General features: G+C 44.2%; 1 protein-coding gene across 1 annotated transcript in view; it reads right to left on the reverse strand.

Moving 5' to 3' along the window:
- The window catches only part of LOC137532620 (cysteine-rich protein 2-like), a 162,742-nt gene that overhangs the window by 94,184 nt on the left and 42,625 nt on the right, over positions 1 to 25,933 (reverse strand). The window contains exon 2 of the mRNA XM_068253347.1: positions 10,540 to 10,634. Coding sequence (XP_068109448.1) covers positions 10,540 to 10,634 — 95 coding nt within the window. The remainder of the gene's footprint in view (positions 1 to 10,539; positions 10,635 to 25,933) is intronic.

The raw sequence follows: 25,933 nt of genomic DNA on the forward strand, positions 1-25,933 counted from the left end.
AGACATTGACTGGAGTATTGAGGCTACCCATTCTGGTAAAAGCAGCAGATTTCTGGCAGCACTACAGGACAATTACTTGACTCAAATGGTAACTGAACCAACTAGGGGGAATGCATTACTGGATCTGATCATTTCTAATAGACCAGATAATGTATTAAATGTGCAGGTTCAAGAACATTTGGGAAATAGTGATCACAACATGATAACGTTTGATCTGGTGACTGATAGGCCACGGGGCAGCGGGACCACTAAAACTATGAATTTTAGAAAAGCAAAGTTCAATCAAATTAGGCAGGCACTAAGTTTGGTGAACTGGGATAATGTACTACAAGGGGAAGACACTGAAGGGAAATGGCAAGCTTTTAAACTTATACTCAATCAATATTGTAGTATGTATATCCCATATGGAAACAAAATATCTAGGAATAAAAAAAGGCCTCTATGGATGAATAGAAAGGTTAAAGATAAAATGAAGAGGAAAAAGAATGCCTATAAGGTCTTAAAGCAGGAGGGGACCGAGGCTGCACTAAGCAATTATAAGGAGTGCAATAAAGATTGTAAAAAAGAAATTAGGCAGGCAAAGATTGAAGCTGAAAAAAAAATCGCTAAGGATATCAAATCTAACCCAAAAAAGTTTTACAAGTACATTAACTTTAAAAAAAGAAAGGTTAACTGTATAGGACTCCTAAAGGATGAGGGTGGGAACTCAATGGTGGTTGACCAAGGTAAGGCAGAGTTATTAAATGCTTTCTTTGCTTCTGTCTTCACAAAAGAAACAGCACTGTTGCAAACTACAGAGGAGGAAGAGTCTCAATCTTCTAACTGTAATATTAAATACTTAACGCAGGAAGAAGTGAAGGCAAGACTAAATAAATTAAAAATAGACAAGGCACCTGGCCCGGATGGTATGCATCCTCGGGTCCTAAGGGAATTAAGTTCAGTTATAGATAAACCCATTTATCTTATCTTTTGTGACTCTCTTGCAACTGGCAGAGTCCCAGTGGATTGGCGTACAGCCCACGTTTTCCCATTATTTAAGAAGGGCAAAAAATCAGATCCAGGAAATTATAGACCTGTAAGCTTAAAGGGAAGGTTCAGGGAGGGTGGGCAAAAAATAAAAATCAAATTCCACTTACCTGGGGCTTCCTCCAGCCCGTGGCAGGCAGGAGGTGCCCTCGCCGCCGCTCCGCAGGCTCCCGGTGGTCTCCGGTGGCGCACCCGACCTGGCCAGGCCGGCTGCCAGGTCGGGCTCTTCTGCGCTCCAAGGCCCGGAACTTCTGCGTCCCACGCCGGCGCTCTGACGTCATCGGACGTCCTCCGTGCTCTACTTCGCATGCGCAGTAGTTCTGCGCATGCGCAGTAGAGCCCGGAGGACGTCCGATGACGTCAGAGCGCCGGCGTGGGACGCAGAAGTTCCGGGCCTTGGAGCGCAGAAGAGCCCGACCTGGCAGCCGGCCTGGCCAGGTCGGGCGCGCCACCGGAGACCACCGGGAGCCTGCGGAGCGGCGGCGAGGGCACCTCCTGCCTGCCACGGGCTGGAGGAAGCCCCAGGTAAGTGGAATTTGATTTTTATTTTTTACCCACCCTCCCTGAACCTTCCCTTTAACATCAGTTGTATGCAAACTATTTGAGGGGCTACTAAGAGATACTATACATGACTTCCTAGTAGAAAATAATCTTATTTCTCAGCATCAACATGGGTTTACTAAAGACAGGTCCTGTTTGACTAATATGCTCAGCTTTTATGAGGTAGTGAATGCTAATATGGATATTGGGAATGCTGTAGATGTGATATACTTGGACTTTGCAAAGGCCTTCGACACTGTTCCCCACAAAAGTCTGGTGCAAAAGTTGAGGATGCAAGGACTGGGGAAGAGTCTGTGTTCATGGATAGGGAACTGGCTAATGGACAGAAAACAAAGAGTTGTAGTCAATGGATCGTATTCAAAATGGGAGACTGTTAGCAGTGGGGTCCCACAGGGGTCTGTTCTGGGTCCAGTGCTATTCAATTTATTTATTAATGACCTAGTAGATGCAGTAGTGAGCAAGGTTGCTATTTTTGCAGATGATACAAAATTGTGCAGAATCATCAACTCTCAGGAAGATAGTGTCATATTGCAACAGGATCTGGATGGATGACTATATGGGCACATACTGTACATGGCAGATGAAATTCAATGTTGACAAATGTAAAGTCATGCATTTTGGACGTACTAATGGTCTAGCACCATACAAAATAAATGGGATACAGTTGGGGATATCAAACTTGGAGTAGGACTTAGGAGTACTCATTGACAACAAGTTAAATAATCATACTCAATGCCAAGCCGCTGTAGCTAAAGCTAACAAAATTTTGGGATGCATTAAAAGGGAAATAAAAACTCGAGATGCTAGCATAATATTGCCCCTGTTTAACTCTCTAGTAAGGCCACATCTGGAATATGGAATTCAGTTCTGGGCACCACATTACAAAAAAGATATTGCAGTTTTAGAGCAGGTGCAGAGACGAGCAACAAAATTGATACGTAGGATGGAAAGTCTCACTTATCAAGAAAGGTTAGATAAACTGGGTTTATTTAGGCTAGAGAAAAGACGCCTTAGAGGGGATCTAATTAACATGTATAAATACATCAGAGGGCAATATAATAGCTTGGCGGATGAGCTTTTTGTCCCTAGGCCTTCTCTAAGGACATGATCTGCGCATGGAGGAAAAACGTTTTAGCCATTTATTTAGGAAAGGGTTCTTTACAGTAAGAGTGATTAAGATGTGAAATGCATTGCCACAGGAAGTCGTTATGGCAAACTCTATACCTGCATTTAAAGGCGGCTTAGATGCTTTACTTGCGTTGAAAGACATCCATGGCTACAATTACTAGGTAATGCCTAATGATGTTGATCCAGGGATTTTATCTGATTGCCATCTGGAGTCGGGAAGGAATTTTTCCCTTTAGGGGCTAATTGGACCATGCCATGTAAGGGTTTTTTCGCCTTCCTCTGGATCAACAGGGATATGTGAGGGAGCAGGCTGGTGTTGTACTTTATACTGGTTGAACTCGATGGACGTATGTCTTTTTTCAACCAAAATAACTATGTAACTATGTAACTGAAAACAATCAACTAGACAAGGCAACATCAAAAGATCTTACTGATTAAGTTATGGACAGTTAAGTTATGGACAGCCACAAGTCAGAACAAGGCTTTATCAATCAATACATTAATTAGCAAAAGCCGCTAGTCAATTAAATGCATAGCGTCTGCCTCAGTAAGCCAAATAAAATAAAATAAAATATCGCCGCTTAAAAGGGCTAACACCTCAACATATCCGAGATAACCTTAGCTTTGATGAATTGACTGACTCCAGCTTGGACCCTGATACTCTGGTGTTTAAATACAACAAATGTGTGTCCTCCACCTTTGAGACCATTGCTCCTCTGCGCACCAAATATCTTACTCCACACCATCATGCACAGTGGTTTGATAACGCTATAAAAGAGCTGAAAAGACAAGGCCGAAAACTTGAGAGACTGTGGCGCAAATCTCAGTCCCCAGAAGACAAACATGCCTTAATCCTCCACTTGAAGAGCTACCAAAAGGTAATCACGGGAAAAAAATCATCCTTTCTATCACAAGAGATTGCAAATGCAGTTAACAAACCAGCCCAACTGTTCCGCACAGTGGAAAAACTCTGCAACCCGGCATGTCAAAAACTTAACATCGAGTCTTCAAAGGACCTCTGTGACCAATTTGCCCATTTCTTCACAGACAAAGTCTCCGCTATAAGGTCCGACATCCAACTTACAGCATCTGAGCCTAATATAGCGCCGAAGACCATTAGCAGAGACAATGTAACACCTTGGTCAAACTTCAAAGAAATTGATGAAGAAGTCACATCAAGCATCCTCCTTCATGTCCGCCTAACTACCTGTGACCTAGATCCTGGCCCAACACAGTTCATGTTGAACTGCCCCAACCTGTTCGTACCGGTATTCCTAAAAATTGTTAACTGTTCCTTAAAATCAGGGATATTTCCTGCTTTACTGAAGGAAGCAATCATCAGGCCTCTCCTCAAAAAACCCTCCCTGGACCCAGATGCAATGACCAGCTACAGACCTGTCTCTAACCTTCCCTTTCTGGGCAAGCTAATTGAAAAAGCTGTTTACCTCCAGCTAGAAGCCAAAATCCTACAAAACAACAGTTATGACCCATTCCAGTCTGGCTTCAGGAAACACCACAGCACTGAAACGGCCCTCATCCAAATATGCAACCACCTGCTCATGGCAAGAGACAGAGGAGAGTGCTCCATCCTCATACTGCTAGACCTTTCTGCAGCCTTTGATACAGTTGACCATGACATCTTGATAAACAGGCTACAGGAATACTGCGGCATTGATGGCATAGTTCTTCAGTGGTTCCAATCCTTCTTGAGTGGCAGAACCCACAAAGTGTCTATGGGGCCCTTCCTGTCCACTCCTGTATCACTTAGGTATGGGGTGCCCCAGGGCTCAATCCTCTCTCCCCTGCTTTTCACGATTTACATGTTACCGCTGGGAAAACTAATCCAAAAACATGGCCTGACATACCACTGCTATGCAGACGACACTCAACTATATCTTTCCTTCAAGCCTGGTGTGACAGACCCAACTCTAACTATAAACGCCTGCTTACGTGAACTACAGCAATGGATGAATGACAACTGGCTGAAACTAAATGCAGACAAAACTGAAGTCCTTCTGATAGGAGGGCAGAGCATGATAACAAAACAACTTAACTTGCAGTCTTCACCACTGGGAATAGGAGGCACGGATCTGCGCAGCTCTGATCATGTGCGTAGCCTGGGAGTTCTAATTGATTGGGATTTAAAGTTCAGAACTCAAATCTCTGCTGTGGTGAAATCATCCTATTTTCACCTGAAGAACATTGCAAAAATCAAGCACCTCATACCCCCAGAAGATCTGCCAACCTTAGTCCACGCTTTCATCACATCCCGACTGGACTACTGCAATGCTCTCTACACTGGCCTTCCAAAAAAGGTCTTGTACCGACTACAGCTGATACAGAATACTGCTGCCAGACTGCTAACCAACCAACCCCGTCACTGCCACATAACGCCAGTCCTGCACTCCCTTCACTGGCTACCTATAGAATGGAGGGTCCTATTCAAGATCGGCCTACTGACATTTAAATCCCTGAATAATTTAGGCCCTGGATACATGAAAGATATGTTGCAGCTGCGTAGCAATCCCCGCATTCTCAGATCAACAGGTTCTAATAATCTAGTCATACCCAGAGTCCACTTGGAAACTTTTGGTCCCAGAGCCTTCTGTCATGCTGCCCCTACGTTTTGGAACTCCTTACCTCAACAGATCAGGACAGCTCCATCCCTGGACGTGTTTAAATCCAGACTGAAAACCCACCTGTTCAGTTTGGCATTTGCAGAAATATAACTTTTGTTGTGTGAATACTTCATCCTACTAATTACTGAATCTGAGAGAGCCTAAGCGCTTTGAGTCCTATGGGAGAAAAGCGCTATAGAAATGTTATTGTATTGTATTGTAAATAGAACAGTTCTTGACCAAATAGAGTCGCAATATCATGATGACAATATCAGGCTCATCATTCAGCAAAAACACATAATGCTTCTAAGCATGGTTCTCACTGCATGGTTCACACTGCAAGAGCTTTTTGAATCGCTAGTGCTTAAAGTGAACCTAAAGCCTGTTAAAAAAAATGAGATGAACTCACCTGGGGCTTCCCTCAGCCCCCTGCAGCCGATCGGTGCCCTCGCAGCTCCGGTCCGATGCTTCTGGACCCGCCGGCGAACACTTCCGGTTTGGCCATCACCGGCCGACAGGCATGGGAACGCGAGTGATTGTTCGCGTTCCCAGCCTGTATATTGCCCCCTATGCTGCTATTGCGACCTCCTGGCAGCATAGGGGGCGATATACAGGCTGGGAACGCGAACAATCACTCGCTTTCCCATGCCTGTTGGCCGGTGACGGCGAAACCGGAAGTCGTCGCCGGCGGGTCCAGAGGCATCGGAGCGGAGCTGCGAGGGCACCGATCGGCTGCAGGGGGCTGAGGGAAGCCCCAGGTGAGTTAATCTCATTTTTTTAACCGGCTTTAGGTTCACTTTAAAAACCTCTTGCAGTGTAAACCAGCCATTAATGTTTGGCGTACCACAATGCATCATCAGAATCCTCTCCACTGCTATGCAAAACTCAGGGAAGACACATAGATTTAATTCCATCCGAGTTAGAAAGACAGCGTGGGGCCCATCCATTACTTAAATCTGGTACACACCTCCAATTTTGATTGGACAATGATTGGGCAGCAGTTTCACCACCTCCATGTAGTATGAGGGCAGTGTTCTCCCCAGGCTCTTTCAGCTGGTTGCTCCACCCGGCTAGTTTTGATGAGCACCCAGCTGTCATCGGCTCACATCCTCCTATACTATAAGCAGAGTTGCACAAAGAAGCACCAGCCCTGCATTTTCTAATATTGCACCACCCGGCTACTTTTTCATGCCACCCGGCTACTATTTCATGCCACCCGGCTGGAAAAAGTTTCTGGGGAGAACACTGGAGGGTCAAAATGCAAAACACAGGAAGCAAACGCTCACTCCAAGACGGCAATTTGCCATTTAAATTGGTCCGCAGACACCATGTTAGCCAATAAAAAGATGCTAGTACTTGCACCTGTGTCTGCAATACCAAATCTAGCAAGAGCGGAAAAATGTTGCACACAATCATAATTACGTGATCAGCAGGGGGCACCGGGTGCAGGTATCCCTACCTACCAACTGACCTGTACACTAGGAGCTGCAAAAGTAAAATTGAAAATCACAAAAAAAACTAGAGCACATGAGAAGCAGGGGTCCCAGGTTCTGCCACCACCCAGGACCCCCACTCCGCATGCAACACAAAAGGGTAGTGTAAGTAGTGTAAGTCCTTTACAATTTACTGGTAGATCGCGATCTCTCCAACGGGTACTCTTGCTCAAAGTGCTTCATACAGAAAAAGTACATAAGTAAATACATTAATCTGGTATATGCGATACACTGCATTTGTTTTTATTTAACTAAAAAGGAATTTAAAAGAGATGTAATGTCTTCTTTTTTTATTATGCAAACTAAAGCCAAGCCCTTCCCGGGGTTTATGGAAAAAGCAAAACGTTTCAGCGAAGGATGATACAATGTACTGGAAAACTCATCAGACTGAGAAAGCAAGCTTTCAGAGCGCTTCTTCTGGCTTTTCAGCATGTGAAAAGCTTGCTTTTTCAGTTTGTTGAGTTTACTAATACATGATATCACTCTAACTCAGTATTTTATTTTTTGCTTTAACTGATTGCTAACGTGGTACAAAGCTTTGTGCTGAAGGATGTAATCGCACAACTGCTGATTCACTAGTCATTCAACAATTCTTGTCACATTGCAATTCAACCCAAACAGGGGTTGTAAACCCTTTCCCTCTAATAGCTATCAATGCAGCATTTCAATAATGCCAATAATACAAAGTCCTCTTATTAAACATTGCTGTGATCTGTAGTACATTTAGATTTTCTAAAGCCATAACTTTACTATGAATGAGGGATTAAAATAATCATATTAACCCACTCCTATATCTGCTATCAGTTCTTACAATGATATATATATATATATACATACACACACACACACACACACACACACACACACACACACACACACACACACACACACACACACACACACACACACACACACACACACACACACACACACACAGTGAATCTTCCCTAATTGCATTATAGTTATAGTGAATAGAGGTGATGCCTAACCATTCAGTTTGACTTTTAGCTTCAGCCCATAAAGAGTCTTTCCAGGTGAGAGGGGATAGGAGAGCATTCTCCAAAAGGACCATAAGGGGGTATGTGCTCCAGCATAAATCACTGACCAGTTGTGACGCATTATAATACCGCCTAAGGTGGGGAACTGATAGAGCTCCAACTTTTCTGTGCCAATGCATCACCTTTCACGCGATTCTGGGCTTTTTGCATCACCAAACCAGTTTAAATATCTTGGCCTGTACTTTGTTTAAGTTGGAAGCCTGCACTTGGAATGGGAGGACTCTGGAGAAGTATGTCAGTTTTGGCAACCAAAACATCTTGATGGCTGTGATCTGGCCTGTCCAAGAGAGTCTGGGGAATTCCCATTTGTTTAACAGGCTAAGAAGTTCCTGTATTAGGAGTAGATAATTCCACTTATACATAGCATTAATTCAAGTGAAACTCAAAAAAAAAATAGAAGATTGTGCAAAAGTCCATTTATTTCAGTAATTCAAAAGGTGAAACTAATATATGAACTAGGAACCCTTTGTGTTTTGGATTAATTAGTTCATTAGAGTCTGACACTTTGAGCCTGGTCTTTGAGCTTTGGTCAGAAATTTTGATTTTGGGGTTTTCATAAGCTGTAAGCCATAATCATCAAAAGTATAACAAATAAAGTTTACATGACTGAGTCTATTTCCTATATTAAATTCACCTTTTAATTTTGAAATACTGAAATAAATGGACTTTTGCACGATATTCTAATTTTTCGAGTTTCACCTGTATCATTGCATAATTTGACATCCAGCTATTGGAGGAAGTGGGGTTGATATTGGAAACGGAAAATGGAGGCGGAAAATGGAAAATCGTCTTACTTAAATTCTCAGAGTATTTGCAGAGCATTATCTCTGACTTCTCGACATTAGGTTGCAAGCCAGAGATTCTGCCAAAGATCTTAAAGGTGTTAAGGAGATTTGGGAGGGAGATCATCTGATTTGTGATGGTCAACAGCAAGTTGTCTGCAAATTGACTTAGCTTGTTTTCATATGGGGAAATCATGTAGCCTGAGATATCAGGAATTTATCAAATCATGGACTTTATAGTGTACCGGTGATGGTAAACTATCTCTAAATGTATACTTACGCAGGGATTCCTCTAGCCCCTTGCTGTCCTCTTCAGCCACTCCGTTCTGGCGGTACGACTCCTGGTAATCCGGTCAGTCGCCACCAGTCAAAGGCTTCTGCGCATGTACGGCTTGGCCGCCCATGTGCCCGCCACGCTCCCATCTCCTTGAGCGTTCTGCACCTGCACAGTACTACTGCACAGCCGCAGAACACTTCAGAGGACAGGAGCACGACAAGGGGTGCGCACACGGCCCAGCTGCGCATGCACAGAAGTCCACAACTGCCTGGATTACCAGGAGTCGTAGAGGCTGAACAGAGGCATCCGGGAGGACAGCGAGGGACTCAGTGCTGCTCATGGGGCTGGAGGAAGCCCCGGATAAATATAAATTAGTGATAGTGAACCATCTCAGGTTCACTTTAAGGGCTCCATAGCAAACGATATGTGCAGGTTAATTTAGTTCCGGGTAGCCAAGACTCTAATATTAATATATATATATATATATATATATATATAAGCCGAGGGATGAGCAGCACAAACCGAACTTTATACAATACTATGCAAAGCATGCACGCAGCACTGGAGGTCCCCAGACTCCATAAGAAATATATAAATACAGAGGGTGCTGCAGCACACAACAGGAAAACAGTGACAGGGGCTCTTGGTTACGATTTAACGCGTTTAAGCTCATCAGTTTTATCAGCGTTCTAGTGGGAACCATGCCAAAAGCCCAGGAGTCAGCTAATTGGGAGAAATGAAATTAAAAACACACATATATATATATATATATAGTGTGTGTGTGTGTGTGTGCGTGCGTGCGTGCGTGCGTGCGTGCGTGCGTGATTTTTTTTTTATTTATTTTTTTTCAGCACTCTGCAATTGAAAAAGTACCAAAAGTAGGTGAGTAATTTCTGCCAATATTATTCTGAGAATGTTCCTTGCTTTTTGGTACCCTATTGATAAGGTGTGAAAATATCACCAAAGAGAACTCAAAATTTTCATGAAAAGATAATGTATTTTCGCAAGAACGTTCTTGGCATTGTATTTTCTCATGCCCGTTGACTTTAATGCATTTCATGAAAATGTGTTTTTGTATGTATACCCGTATATTTTTGCACATAATCTCATCCGTGGGACAGTGTTTTTTTTAAAGCCCATAGACTTGGAGGCCCACATGCAATTCACTTTTACTCCTGAGTTTTCTCCTGAATGTTATTTTCAAACTTGCCTTTTAAATCCCCAGCAAGCAAGAAAATACTGAGAATAATTTTGACAGTACTTTTTCACCTACTTTCCAATTGCAGAGTGCTGAAAAGTTATTCTAAATGGAAGATGAAAAATTGTCAGCTAGGAGAAAACTCAGGAGAAAACGTTAATTGCATATGGGGCGGAATGCATTTGACAAAAGTGAGTTTTTCTCATGCCCACATAGTTTTGTTACGCGTGCGAAAATTGGACTTTTTTGTGAAAATGATGGTGAATTGAAAATGGGCATTTTGCTCATCTATATATATATATAACGTATACAGTATTGTATACAACATAACAGAATGCCTTCTTTGTGACATTCTACACTGCAAAGATGTTTTCACAATGGTCTATTTCAGACATTACCTCAGCGTGTCCCCCAGGAGTGAGAGTCTTGCTGCAATGTTCGCACTTCAGACAGAATTTGTGCCAGTCTTTTCCCAGTGATGTTACTTTCTCAGCTGCGGGCAGAGAAAAGAGAACACTTTAATGGAATTAACAGCTTCCAAAGAGACTGCAGCCAAGTCATCAGCTAGCTGAATTTTAATATTCAAGTAAACCAGTACTTTGCTAAATATGGAGAAGAAGAAAGGCTGTCAGTTTCCTTCCTGTCATGGTAAATCTCTGTATTTATGAATTCTGAATCACAAACCTCATGTATGAGTCAGATACAAGTGCAGCCAACAGCAGGATGCCAAGCAACTGGTTTTGTTTAAAAAGAAATAAATATGGCAGCCTCCATATACTTCTCACTTCAGTTGTCCTTTAAAATCAGTGTCATCCTGCAGGCAGCCATTTATAGAGGCCCTTCAATCAAACTATATAGACTATATTTAGGAATCTTGAAACCAGGGCTTCCTTAATCTTTCGGACTTAAATATCATTTGTTTTCAGTACACAATTTTTTGATCACCATTTTTTTTTTAGTGCTGAACAGGCAGGGGTGTAACTACAAAACATGGGGCCCTCCAGCAAAACTTTGATAGGCCTGTCACTTGACAGGCAGCCTATTGGGCCAATCAAAGTGCAGGGATAATGTCCTTTACCACTTTAGCTGCACAGACAAGTGACTCAAGGCCGTGGCAGGTGCTGCTACAGCTGCAGCCACTGCTGCAGCCACATGAGGCTCATCTCTGTGCAGTTCGGGGACTGTGCGGGCGATTGTGCGGGCAAAAGCCTGCAAGATTGCGATATTGCCGGCAACAGTGGGGATTGGTGGCAGGGGGAAAAAGTCCCCTAAGCCACTCTGTACATGTCTGCCGAGAATGATTACTGTTTTTGTTCAAAACGATCGTTAGATTAATGAATTTCATGAATGGGAACATTGTTCCCATTCATCTCCCCGCAGGCCACCATGATCGCAGGCATCAATGAATGCCTGCATCACTTCCCTAGTTACAATGTAACCACGCATTACTTCCTATAGAGTACTTATTGTACTTAAAGGGACTCCAAGCTCAAGTTAAAAAGGAAAATAGTACTCACCCGGGGTTTTCTCCAGCCCAGTGCTGGTCGGGAGGTCCCACGACGGCGTCCTGGCTCCTCTCCTAGGCCCCGCTCCGGAATGGCTGCCCAGCGACACTGGGCCGAGTGTCGGGCTCCTTCTTCCCCGTATGACGCGGCTGACGTCACCACGCCAGCCGCCTCGCGTCATCACAGCGGCTGGCGTGAAAGTACTACACATGCGCGATTAAAGCGCGCATGCGCCGTACTTTCACGCCGGCCGCCGTGATGACGCGAGGCGGCCGGCGTGGTGATGTCAGCCGCGTCATACGTGGAAGAAGGAGCCCGACACTTGGCCCAGTGTCGCCGGGCTGCCGCTGGGCAGCCATTCAGGAGCGAGACCTAGGAGAGGAGCCAGGACGCCGTCGTGGGACCTCCCGACCAGCACTGGGCTGCAGAAAGCCCCGGATGAGTACTATTTTCCTTTTTAACTTGAGCTCAGAGTCCCTTTAAGTACTGTGTGAGGACATCTTGTGACCAAATAGTAAAATTACCCCTACATACAAAAGGAAATCATTTATTTTTTTAATATGGATGTCAAGAGGGTATATTATTGTTAAATTATGGGCTGCTGATTAGTGTTGTATGTAAAACTTAAACAAAAGCACCTTTATTTCCAAATAAAATATGGTCACCATACATTGTACTAGGGATATAATTTAAATGTTGCAATAAACGGGATAAATGGGAAAATAAAATGTGTGGCTTTTATCCACAGTACCACATTTTATTTTAAAACTATGATGGTTGAAAATTGAGAAATAATGAATTTTTTCAATTAATTCCTGTTAAAATGCACTTAGAATAAAATAATTCTTAGCATAATGTAACACCCAAAGAAAGCCTGATTGGTGGTGGAAAAAAATAAGTATAGTTCATTTTGGGGAATGAATGGGAGAAGCGGTGAAATGTTAAAATTCCTCTCGTCCATAAGGTGAAAAAAACCTGCGGGCTGAAGTGGTTAAAGTGATTGGACCCGCAGGGGCTCAGGGCAGGACGAGTGGAGCGTTCGTTATTTGGAGGGGAAGCGGGCGTAATTTACTAGCGCTCGCTATGCTGCACTACACACAGCATAGCGTGTGCTGAGTGGCCGCTCCCCTGACTGAGCCTGATTACGCACGCTACGCTGCCACTAGCATGCGTAGCGTGCTGGGAGCCCTCATCAAATCACACTGATTAACTAGCGCGTGTAACAGTAGCTAATTCATGCTCTTACGCTGCGCTATCGTTGGTGAATCAAGCCCTATGCGTGTTGCCACACACTGCATTGCTGCATGTGATTGTACAGCCTTACAAGTCTATGGGTACATTTACATCTCAATGTAGCAATGGACCATGTAATCCAATACTTTTTACATCATGTTTCTGGGTAACGTGTGATAAAAAACAGGTTACATAATAACTGTTCATGCTATGAAAATAACATGTACTTTACAATGTATAGAGTATGCATTTTGTTACAATGTGCAAGTAGGGCTATATTCTATTCCAGGTGTGACCTACTTATCACCTGCCATCATACAAGGATTATCTGCAACTCCAAATGCCGGCTTCACCTGTGTGATGGCCGACTTGTAAGTATTACTCAGGCAAATAGTAGCACCGCGGCACTACTGCCCCCGTCGCTGTCATCCACATCCACTGCTAGCCATTGCGAAGGCCAGAAAGGTCCCCGGTACTCAACTGACACCACCCTCTACATGCCAGGTTCTCCTAGCACCACCGCTACTCGATACTTCTGCAGCTTTGCATCCACCCACCGGACCAGTTGGGACCCTGCTCTCTTCCACTGCTACCTTTTCTGAGTGAGCATTAGAGCCCAAGCAAAAGCAACCTAATAGCTCCCCCCAGGGCCTCCCATTAATACTTGGTGGTGCAATGAGGAGCCCCGGCGGGAGCTATGAACAAGCTTTTGTCTCAGTTCCAGCGTTCATTTTAGAAGTCAGCATGGAGCGACGAGTGCCAATATAGCAAGCAGACATCAGGTGGCATGTAGCCTCCGTAAATTGCCCCAGAAAGTAACTAAAAACAATCTACTGTACATGCATAATAGTATTGCCTGGCAGCAAATGATATCAGCATGTTCTGTTGTAAGATGTGGGCACACCCACAAGAAAGGATGCCGTTACAATTCACATAAATGTTATATTGGATATACAGTATATAACAAGTACAGAAACATTACAAAACCTTTGCATTAGTATGTTGGACTTCATGTTAGAGTCTGATAAGGACTCTGGAGCCATTCTTCTAAGGCCACTGAGAAAACTCGATTTTCACACCATCCACAAATATAAAACAATTTTCTTGGCTTGCAGAGTGGAACCTATATATGAGCTGGATAAATGGTTCTGTATTAAAGGCTTTGTCAGTGTAATGCACCAGCAGTTCTGAATGCACTAATATCCACCGGTGCATGAAGCAATGATATCCATGATTTCTCTCATAGAAAACCCTTTGCATTTTGATTTGTGATGTGACACCATTTAAATATCTTTTGTTTTAAAGGCAGCATACCACAAAATAATTACTGCCCAGAAACAAATATGTATGGTAAGTACCATATACAACATTTGCAAAGAGTCCCATCATTGTTACAGGTTTATCAGGACAGTGGGAAAAAATGTTAAAGGACAACTGAACTGAGAAGGATACGGAGGCTGCCATATTTTTTTCCTTTCAAGCAATACCAGTTGCCTGGCTGTCCTGCTGATCATCTGCCTCTACTACTTTTAGCCTTAGAACCTGAACAAGCATGTAGCAGATCAGGTGTTTCTGACATTATTGTCACATCTGACAAGATTAGCTGTATGCTTGTTTGTGGTGTTACTCAGACACTACTGCAGCTTAACCACCTTAGCGGTATGGACGAGCTCAGCTCGTCCATTACCGCCAGAGGGTGCCGCTCAGGCCCTGCTGGGCCGATTTTGATCAAATAAAGAGCAGCACACGCAGCCGGCACTTTGCCAGCCGCGTGTGCTGCCCGATCGCCGCCGCTCTGCAGCGATCCGCCGCGAGCAGCGGCGAAAGAGGGTCCCCCCAGCCGCCTGAGCCCTGCGCAGCCGGAACAAATAGTTCCGGCCAGCGCTAAGGGCTGGATCGGAGGCGGCTGACGTCAGGACGTCGGCTGACGTCATGACGTCACTCCGCTCGTCGCCATGGCGACAGGAGAAGCCAAACACGGAAGGCTGCTCATTGCGGCCTTCCGTGTTACTTTTGGCCGCCGGAGGCGATCAGAAGAACGCCTCCGGAGCGCCATCTAGTGGGCTTTCATGCAGCCAACTTTCAGTTGGCTGCATGAAATAGTTTTTTTTTAATTTAAAAAAAACCCTCATGCAGCTGCCCTGGCGATCTTAATAGAACGCCAGGGTGGTTAATAGATCAGCAGGGCTGCCAGGCAATGGGTATTGTTTAAAAGGAAATAACTATGGAAGCCTCCATATTCTTCTTATTTCAGTTGTCCTTTAAAGAGGGACTGTAGTAAAAATAACGTAATTAATAAAATTGCTTATTCTTTTACAATGTTAATTTGTAAATGAATTAGTCAGCGTTTGCCCATTGTAAAATCTTTCCTCATTCTGATTTACATTGTGAAATTTATCACAGGTGGCGATATCTTTAGTCTTGATAGGTGATCTCTGTGAAATGCGTGTTAATTGAGTCCTGAAGCTAGTAGAAAATAGTCATAGACTATAAGGTTCATACACACCTACCAACTATCTACCAAACTTGTCTGTTAAGCCCCATACAACTTTTGTTGGGAAACAAGTTGAAACAACTACAAAAAGTCTTTTGCTATTGTTCAAACAGCTGATTTTGTAGTTGTTTCAACTTGTTTCACAACAAAAGCTGTTTGACAATTGTGCTGCATAAAAGACCGATGTTGAGCGTGTGAATGGGGCTTAACAGACAAGTTTGGCAGATAGTTGGACAGATAGTTGGTAGGTGTGTATCACTGTAGGCTACATTTAATATGAAGTGTTTCTAATGCTGAAACCACGAAAAATTACCATAAAAGTTGATATCCTAAATAATTTACTACATTCTACTATATGTCACTACAGTGCCTCTAAAGAAAATTTGTAAGAAAAAAAAACCCTCTAGCTCATACTTACCTCGGGAGGGAGAAGCTTCTGGATCCTAATGAGGCTTCCCCCATCCTGGCGATCCAGCACAGAAAGCCCCCGAACATCGGAGAGGTAAATATTTACCTACTGCGATCCAGCAGATGGAGCAGGGGAAGGTAAATATTGCAGGCGATACTGCGCCACAGCTGATGTGGTTTTGGGGCTACCAGCAAAGGATCGCCGGGACGGATCCAGAGGCTTCCACCTTCCGAGTGTTTTTTCTTTTCTTACAGTTTAACTTTAAGCAACTTTATTTTCTATTTTATTGAGCTCTCTTCCCTGCACATTGCTGCACACTATAAATAGTTCATTTGAACTATTTTTACTTATTTGGTAGGAGTTTTAGTTTTCCAGTAGGAATCATAAATTGTCTTTCTGGCAGGCAGGGAGTGACCTTCACTTTGGATGGAAACTGTTAGGGTGTGACCTTCATTTTGTATGCCAGTATCTTCTTTTTTTGGTTTGCTACTTTGAAGAGGCTTTTCCTGGAAAAATGAGCTTATATCCTCTAAACGCTATAAATGACACAAATGTTCCAGCTACTGCAAAGGGGTGTATATTAACTAAAAGGAACACCAGTCCAGCGAACCTAGGGTGATGTATACAATCAGTTTAATGAGAATATGGAGAGATGGAAACTTTCACTTTAACCAATGAGGGTGTTTAAGTGAACAGAGGGTCACTGTACTGGCAAATATTTTATCATTTACCCTCTTAATGCTTAGCGAAATTGATTCTGCCATTTATAAGGTCAGTTTGTCCTATGGAAACAGGCCAGGCCGCTAAAACAAATCACTGCTGACGTTTCAATGAAGCACTAATCTACTAATACTTGCAATTGTGCAAAGCTTCAGTGCTGTCCGCTGCAGAAATAATGTCAGCATTGTGCTGCCAATAAAGTATATTTCCTTATCAAAATTTAGCAAAGTACAGCAGAGAGCAAGTAAGTGTCTTTTCACAGCTTTCATGGAACAATGTAAACGAACAATCCATCCAAATTATTTATAAACAATTCAAACAGCCAAAAACCACATGGACAGTACTAGTACTTGAATCACTTCCTGGTATACCTGGTTAACAAGAATTTTTTTAGATGGTCAAAACTATTGTCTTAACCACTTCAAGACCAAAGGCTTACACCCCCCTAGTACCCAGACTATTTTTACTAATTAGGTAAGTGCTCGCTGCAGAGCCATACAAGTCAGCACACAAGTGATTCCCCCCGGCCCCCCTTTCTGCTCTCCAACAGAGCTTTCTGTTGGTGGGCTCTGATCCCTGCCGGCATGTTTGTTTATTTATTTGTATATTTGTTTTTGTTTTGTTTATTATTAAATTTTCCTATTTTTTATTTTTTCCCCCTACCTCCCTCCCCCCGCCAGCCATTCACCACGATCCACTGTCATAGGCATAAGCCTATGACAGCCGATCGCTCCTGTGCCTCACCTGTAGATCGCAGCGCTGTACATTGTACATAGATGGCGGTTTCGCCAACTAATAGTCTCCTAGTGGCGATATGACGGAGCGGAGCTCCATTATTCAAGCGGAGCTCCATCATTCAAGCAGAGAAGCGGAGACGCGCGCGATCTCCTGCAATCCCCGCCCACAGGACTGCACGCCAATTGGCGTTAGGCGGTCCTGGGGCTGCTGCCGCGTTCACGCTAATTGGCATGACACAGACTTTGAGTAGTTAAGGTCCCTTTTACATTTTTTGCCTTGCGTTGGGATGCGGTAGGTGAAGTGTAACATTTTTGCACAGGGAAGACAGGTTCACCAGAGAGGTGGAATTGACCATCTAAGTCAAACTGCTATTACATCTAAACAGGAAAGAAGGCTTTCAACATGATGGGCCGTATGCAATTAACTTTTTCTCCTGAGTTTTCTCCTAGGTGATATTTTCACACCTTGTCATGAAATGCCTTTTAAATCACAAGCAAGCAAGAAAATACTCAAAATAGTACTTTTTCATCTACTTTTAGGTATTTTTTAAATGATAAAATGCTTAAAAGTTATTTTAAAGAGAATATGAAAATGATCTCCTAGGAGATAGCTCAGGTTGCATATGGCCCCATGTGTCATCAATATACAATACTATGCTTATTATGGTTGCCTAGACAGCATACACTGTCAGGCAGGCATTGAAATAATGAACATCTACACAGCAGTGTCAGTTAGCTATAATGTTGGCTGAAGTAAGTGAATGACCTGGACCCATAAAATGCCTAGGTATCTTCTCACTCTTAGTAGAACTGCAGAAGAATCTCTTTAAGGGGGTTATCTTGCACTCTAAAAAAACAAAAATGACCACTTACCTGTGGCTTCTATCGACCCCCTGCAGCTGGAACGTCCCACGCCGTCCTACTCCGATCAGCCGTTACCGGCTGCCGGCGTAATTATTCGTCTAACTAGACGAATAGAAGTGCGGCTGTGCAGACACAGTACAGGAAAACCTCGTACCGCTCCTGTGCAGTAAACTCCCACTGACGCATGCGGGAGCGAACATGCCACGGCCGCGCAGCCGCATTTGTATTCGTCTAGTTAGACGAATAATTACGGTGCCGGCGGCAGGGAACAGGTGATCGGAGGAGGACGGTGTGGGACGTCAGTGTTCTCCCCAGAATTTTTTTGCAGCCGGGTGGAATGAAATAGTAGCCGGGTGGCATGAAAAAGTAGCCGGTTGGGGCGAGATGAGAGAATGCATGGGCAGGTGCTTCTGTCTGCTTACAGAATAGGAGGAGGTGAGCTGATGACAGCCGGGTGCTCACCAAAACTAGCCGGGTGAAGCACCCGGCTAAAAGAGCCTGGGGAGAACACTGGAAGTTCCAGCTGCAGGACGCTGATAGAAGCCCCAAGTAAGTGGTCATTTTTGTTTTTTTAAAGTGCAAGAGAACCCCTTTAAGGGCTGGTGCACACTACAAGAGCTTTTTAAACGCTAGAGATTTTAAAAGCTCTTGCTAATGCAATGCTATGAAAGATTTTTACAAAATCACATCCCTCCAGTGAGAACACACACATAGGATAACATTAGCAAGAGCTTTTAAAATCACTTTAAGCACTAAGGAAAGCTCTTGCAGTGTGCACCAGCCCTTATGCTGGAAATACACGGTTCGTTTCTGCCGTGCGTTTCTGCTCTCGATCGTTTTTGTGGCTCGATTCTGCAGTCGATTCTCCTATCTTCCGCTCGTTTTTCTTATCTTTTTCCATTCACTTCTATCAGAAATCGAGTGCCAAAAGAATCGAAAGGGAGATCGAACATGTTGGAAATTATCTATCGAACCATCTAATCAGCTAAAAAACGAACCGTGTATTCCCGGTATTAGATTGATGACAAATCTGCTAAAAAGATAAGGGAGAGTTCACTTTTCACTGCAATAAATTGAACTTTTTTTGCATTAAATTACACGTTTGTATGCACATTTTTGCATGCACCTTACATAACGGCTAATGAAAGTCAATGGCACATAAGCCCAGCTTAAAACAATGTTTTGAACGGAAGTTGCCTTATTTTTCTTTGGATGTACCATAGCCTGAATAAATAAGTCACCTGCCAATAAAGGACATCAGTATTTACTGCTTGGAGGGGTCCCCATCAGAATTTTTCCCATCATTTCTGGTCCCATCATTTCTAGTTACACTACTGAGAAGAACCAAACTGTACAATAAGAATATTAAACACAGAGACGAGCAGAATCTATGTGTCTACAACACTCAGCACTAGATAACAGTGCTTATGTCAGTCACAAGCCCATCCCATGTGATGTTACTCAATATGATAAAGAAGCCACAATCCAGGCCTCGCATCTGTTATGGCTGCCAGCTGAGCAGAAAGTCTCTATACTAGGAAAGAGTTACGCTGCTGTGAGGATGAAGGTGACTGCTGACTCTGACCAGGCTGCCCTCAGAAGGTTCGCTGTCTTTGCAGCTCACTCTCTGCCCATTGAACAACAAATCCACCACAATAAAGAAGACTTATTTCCCTGACCCCATTATCCTTATACCATATTTAGTTTGTGTCAATCTTAATTGCAATCGGTGGTCAAATAACATTATATTTTCCGCTGGGTTTAAACAGTATTTTGAAAAAAACAGCACTTTCCATTTCATAAAATCAAATGTTGCAATGTTGATGTCACATACAGTAGGTAGTAAACATCTGACAGATTTTAGACTAATCCATGTTTTCATGGGGGATTCTCAGTATCTCCTTTATTCTTTACAAAAGCACTCTGTGGAAAGGATCTATACTAGGTTGTTAACCAGTCACCATGGTCGCTTGCGCACTATTCTGTGAGTTGGGCTTGGCAACTGCTATTCAGTGTTTTTGAAAATAAAGAGAACCCTGAGAATACTCCAGGAAGAGATGGAATCCCCCAAAATCTCTCAGATTTGACAGATTTATACTGAGTGACAATGACATAGGAAAAAAATGACAGAGAGCGACTTCTTAGCCTGAGTGGGGTTGGGTGTATCTCCCCAAATGCCTATACAGTGGTTGCCTTAGTGGCAACCCTTCCTTGTGAGAATTCATTCACAATAATTTTAATCTATTCAACCATAACATACTACACTATTTGGGGCTCTTGTCTTTATAGGAAAAATGTATAGTACGTTTTACTTTGGGACAAAGTTACAAGGGAACCTGAGACAGCGGTGGGGGGTAAAATTCATACATCCCTCGGGCTTCCTCCAGCCCCCTTCAGACTTTTGGCTCCCCTGCCGTCCTCCCGGGCTGTAACGATCGGTGTAACACAGAGAGGATCTGATTACCGGTAATCTGCAGTATCACTGGCAATACAGATATATACCCGATTATTGATAATCTGCAGTATCACCGATAATCAGATATACAAGCTAACCTCTGGACACCTGAGTAGAGTGTTTGGTGCAAACAGTAATATTGAGAGGACTGAGCCTCAGTGCAGTAAGGAGTACTGCACAATTCCTTCTGGACTCTCCCGGAGGGAGGAGTCAGGCTGAGAGAAGGAATGACAGAACGAGAGTGACACTCAAGAGGAAGTGTCACTATCAGGACTGGGAACCGCCTCTAACAATAAGGTCGGTTCTCGAGGTCGGACAGATCAGGTCGTAACCACACGGACAGACAAGGTACAGAATCAGAAGGCAAAGGCGGAGTCTAAAGTACAGGCAGGGTTCGGCAACAGGGTATCAGAAATATCGAGGTACAAAGTCAGAAGGCAGATGCAGAGTCTAAGGACGAGCCGGGGTTCGGCAACAGAGTATCAGAAAGGCAAAGTACAGCCAAACAATTTTCTAAAATATGGGACCCCTGGAGATTGTTTATTGGTCTACCCTGAACAGATAATTATCAAAAATAGATTATAGACCCCAACGGAGGATGATCAGATTCTCTTCTTTCCCTTTTTCTTCCTTCTTTCTTCCTTTCTTTCTTCTCTCTTCGTTCTTCTCCCTATCTTCTTGATTCCTCTTCATCTATGGGCCAGTCCTACGCTCCACAAAAGTGGGGACTGTGCTCTGGCCCACCAAGAGCTGATAAGAATCTTGAGATAAGGGCGGTATTGGATTATGGGTTCATTTGTTGATATAACGTGTTATTTGTGAAGCCTTTGGCAAGACTACTCGAATCCATACTGTAATTATTCTTGCTTTTACTGTTAATATCCCCCTTGTCTCACTGTCTGATGATTTGCATCAAAAATGCAATCCTGCTTGTTAAACTTTCATGACAAAATTCAATAAAAATATTGAAACAGAAAGGCAAAGTACAGGATCAGAGTTCAGGAGAATGGTCAGGCAGGCAGAAGGTCATAACAGATAAACACAATCAAACTAGTACTTTGAACTATCAACAAAGTCTAGCTAAGTGTAGGATTACAGCTCCAGCTGGTCCCGGCACACTTTCGGATCTGACTCAGGTCTGCGTGCTACCACGTAGTGATCGCAACGCCAGACAACCAGCAACTGAACAGCCAGCAGTATATATACCAGAACACTCTCCGGGCCCCTCCCTAATTGCTGGACCAATGAGAGGTGTAAAATTTGTCAGCTGACCGGCCTGGTCAGCTGACTCACTTCTGGCTGTTATATAAGCTCTGCCTCTGTGCGCACGCGCGTCACTCTGAATCCTGGTGGACTATCAGTCCCAGCCACACCAGTACTGTTTTGCAATGTATCCAGTGAACAGAGCATGGGAGCCGCTACACCGCTCACTACACCAGCGGTGGCTTCCCCATGCTCAACCCCTTTGCCAGGGACACTGCCATGCGGTAAGTTCGCCGCCTCCAATGCGGATTCCGCCGCTCCCAATGCGGATTCCGCCGTTCCCAATGCGGATTCCGACGCTCTGCCTATGCGGCATGCGGCGGTTTTTCCGCGTTGTAATGCCATGCTGGACGCGGAAACAGCCGCCTCACCTTGAGAGACGGCGGCTTTTCCGCGTTTCTTCACACGGGCCTTCTCAATCCGCTGCCAGGGTCCCCTGAAGCTTCGGGGCGTACTGCGCATGTACGACCTTACCATGCGCTCCCATCGCGTTCCCTCTGCATCTGCCCAGTACTACTGCGCAATTGCAAAACACTCCTGGTGACGGGAGCACGATGGCGACGAACGCGCAGCAAAACTGTACATGCGCCGACTGGCGAAACATCAGAGGACCCTAGCTGCGGAACGAGGCAGCCTGGGAGGACGCAGAGGAAGACAAAGGTCTGAAGGGGTCTGTAGGAAGCCCAAGGTATGTATGAATTTTTTCTCCACCCGTCTCAGGTATACTTTATTTATTGTAAAGCGCCAACATATTATGCAGCGCTGGACATTAGTTAAAGTTACAGACAAAATTTAGGGGTGACATACAGCAATATGACAATACAGGAATACAAGAAAACTCAAGAAAACCCAGATCACGCAGCACAATATGAGTACAAGGTAATGCGTAGTCAGTCACTGGATGGAGCATGGAGATTAGGCAAGTTAGGTTCACTCAGATGCATAGCATGGGTTCACAGTAATGGAGGTGCATGATCAGGTAGGACACAAAAGAAGGAGGACCCTGCACGAAAGGTAGGGGACCAGAGTTAAGCTGTGGGTTTAGAGCACTTGTGAGGGGTAGTAGGCCAGAGTGAAAAGGTGAGTTTTGAGGGCCTTCTTGAAGATGTTGAAGGAGTGGGCTGCCCTAATGGGTGGAGGTAGGGAGTTCCATAGTGTTAGAGAAGCTCTTGAGAAGTCCTGGAGGCGTGCATGGCACTGGGTGATGCAGGGGGGGCAGTCAGGAAAAGTTCATTGGAAGAGTAGAGTGAGCGGCTAGGTGTGTACCTCTGAGTAAAATGTAGGTTGGACAGGTTTTGTGGACAGATTTGTAGGTCAGACACAGTATCTTGAATCTGATTCTGGACTGGATAGTAAGCCAGTGGAGGGATTCACAGAGGGGAACCGCAGTGGTGGAGCAATGGGAGCAGTGGATAATTCTGGCCGCATTCATGATGGACTGCAGTGGGACTATTCGGGTCATAGGGAGACCAGACAGAAGGGCATTGCAGTAGTCAAGGCGGGAAATTATGAGGGCATGGATGAGGAGTTTGGTGGTGGCAGAGGTCAGTAAAGGGCAAATCTTACAGATGTTACGAAGCTGGAAGTTGCAGGACTTTGTGAGGTTTTGGATGTGGGTAGTGAAGGAGAGTGCGGAGTCCAGGGTGACACCCAGACAACGGGCTTGAGAGGTAGGGCGAATGGTAATGTGGTTAACAGTGACACGCACATCTGGGAGGTTCATGGATGGCCGGGGTGGGAAGATCATAAATTCCGTTTTGTCTAGATTTAGTTTGAGGAACCTAGCGGACATCCAGGAGGAGATGGCTGATAGACAGGAGGAGACCTTGTCCATGGTAGTGGTGGATATGTCAGGGGTGTGGAGGTAGATCTGGGTGTCATCTGCATACAGATGATAGTTAAAACCCATGGAGGACATAACCTTGCCAATGGAGGATGTGTATAGGGAGAACAGTAGGGGGCCAAGGACCGAGCCTTGGGGGACTCCCACCGAGAAGTGTTTGGGGTGGACGAGGACTCATTGAAGGAGGTTGTGCAGCGGTTGGAGAGGTGGGATGAAAGCCAGGTCAGGACGAGATCGTGAATGCCCATGGACTGGAGGAGTAGGGGATGAGCTACTGTGTAAAAAGCTTCTGAAAGGTCAAGGAGGATGAGAAAGGAGTATTTACCTTCAGCTTTAGCTAAGGCAAGGTCATTGACCACTTTGGTGAGAGCAGTTTTGGTTGAGTGGGCAGGCCGAAATCCAGATTGCAGTGGGTCTAGCAGTGAGTTGGCATTGAGGTACTGGGTCAGGCATTTGTGAACCAGACGCTCAAGGAGTTTTGAGGCAAAGGGGAGGAGGGAGATAGGGCGGTAGTTGGAGGGTAGCGAGGGGTCGAGGGAGGGGTAGTACAGTGGCCTGCTTGAAGTCTGAGGGGAAGGTGCCTGTGGATAGGGAGAGGTTAAACAGGGTAGTGAGGACTGGGGACAATTCTGTGAAGTGAGGCTGGAGTAAATCAGAAGGGATGGGGTCAAGGGGGAAGAAGTGGTATGGGAAGTCTGCAGTAGGTGGTTGACCTCCTCAGTGGTAGTAGGAGTGAAGGGGTGGATAGGATGGTGGAAGAGCTGGTTGGGAGGTGAAGATTGAAGATTGGATATTTTCTGACGGATGGAGACAATTTTGTTGGTGAAGTGGGTGGCTAAATCTGTGGCAGAGAGGGAGGAAACGGAGCGTTGGGGGGGGGGGGGGGGGGGGTTTAAGCAGGGAGTTGAAAGTGTCAAAAAGACGCCGGGGTTTGGAAGCTTGTGCTCCGATGAGCTTGGTAAAGTATTCCTGCTTCGCATGAGCAAGGGCAGTGTGGAGGGCTCACACTTATCACAGTAGAAAAAACATTGATTTTCCGCAATAGTAAATCTGCAATTGTGGTTTTTCAATTTTGTTTATGAGCTTTTGTGCGCAAATGCGCACTTTTTAATTGTGTATGCAGAAAATAACAATATGGATTCTGCCTGAATAACAATGAAGCTAATTTACGTGATATATTTATCTGGTTAACCTCTAATTTGCAATTTTTTGCCTCATCATGAACGCCCCTAATGCCACATTTAACAGTAGTGGAAAAAATGAATTGCTATACAATGCATGCTTTTTATCTGAATGATATGGAATAAAAGCAAACATCAGAAAGATCAATTTGCTATGAGGATTTTTAGCCACAAAATCTATAGCAATATCCGTTTAATGACAGTCTTTTCCCTCGTTTGCCATTTTTTATTCACCTGTTTACTGTAACTGTTTTTATCTGCTTTCACCCAGCCACTACATCATCCTGCCCGCCAGAGGTTTCACAGCGTCTGTGCAGCCACAAATTTAGGTCATGCAGGAACTAAAAATAGCTGGAATGGACATCTGTGGAGGGATGGGCAAAAATCACATTCTAGAATTCTAGCTACTGATTGAATCACGCTCAGAATTTTAGAAAAAAAATGCAGTTTGAGGGAAAGTTTAAAATTATATACATAGTTGCTACAGACATGTCCATTATGAGGGACCTATGACAGAAACTAAATATGAAAGCTAGATTGTAGCTGCTAGCAAAATAAGGTGCCTATAGTGTACACAAATCTGCGTTAAAAATGGAAAATGTAATTGTGGAGCGTGGTGTTTATAGAGATGTGATGAGACATACTGTTAGTGCCACATCACATCTTTATGTAAGAACAGCTTCACCACATGATATAATACAAACAGAGGAGGAACGCAATGGGCATACACTTGCGTATCGTAGTGTAGATTTGCTTCTGTGCAGTGTACAGAATTAAATGCAAGTTAATGCTCATTGAGTGCCTCCTCCGTTTAGATCATACCTGGATACCGTATTTCGCATTTGGGGAGGTGGTGACCCCCAGGATGATTGCGCATCGCCATTCAGGTGTAAAACAATTGACAGAGGGCGTAGCAGAGTTTCTGGAATATTCACCACATGACATGGGGCAATTTAAAGAGGAATTGTAACAACATATATAGTAGAATGCAGTAAATTATTCAGGATATCCACTTAAATTATCCTGGTTTAAAGGACTACTGTAGGGGGGTCGGGATAAAATGAGTTAAACTTACTCGGGGATTCTAA

Source organism: Hyperolius riggenbachi, chromosome 9 (assembly GCF_040937935.1).
Source record: "Hyperolius riggenbachi isolate aHypRig1 chromosome 9, aHypRig1.pri, whole genome shotgun sequence".
NCBI classification, from domain to species: Eukaryota; Metazoa; Chordata; class Amphibia; order Anura; family Hyperoliidae; genus Hyperolius; species Hyperolius riggenbachi.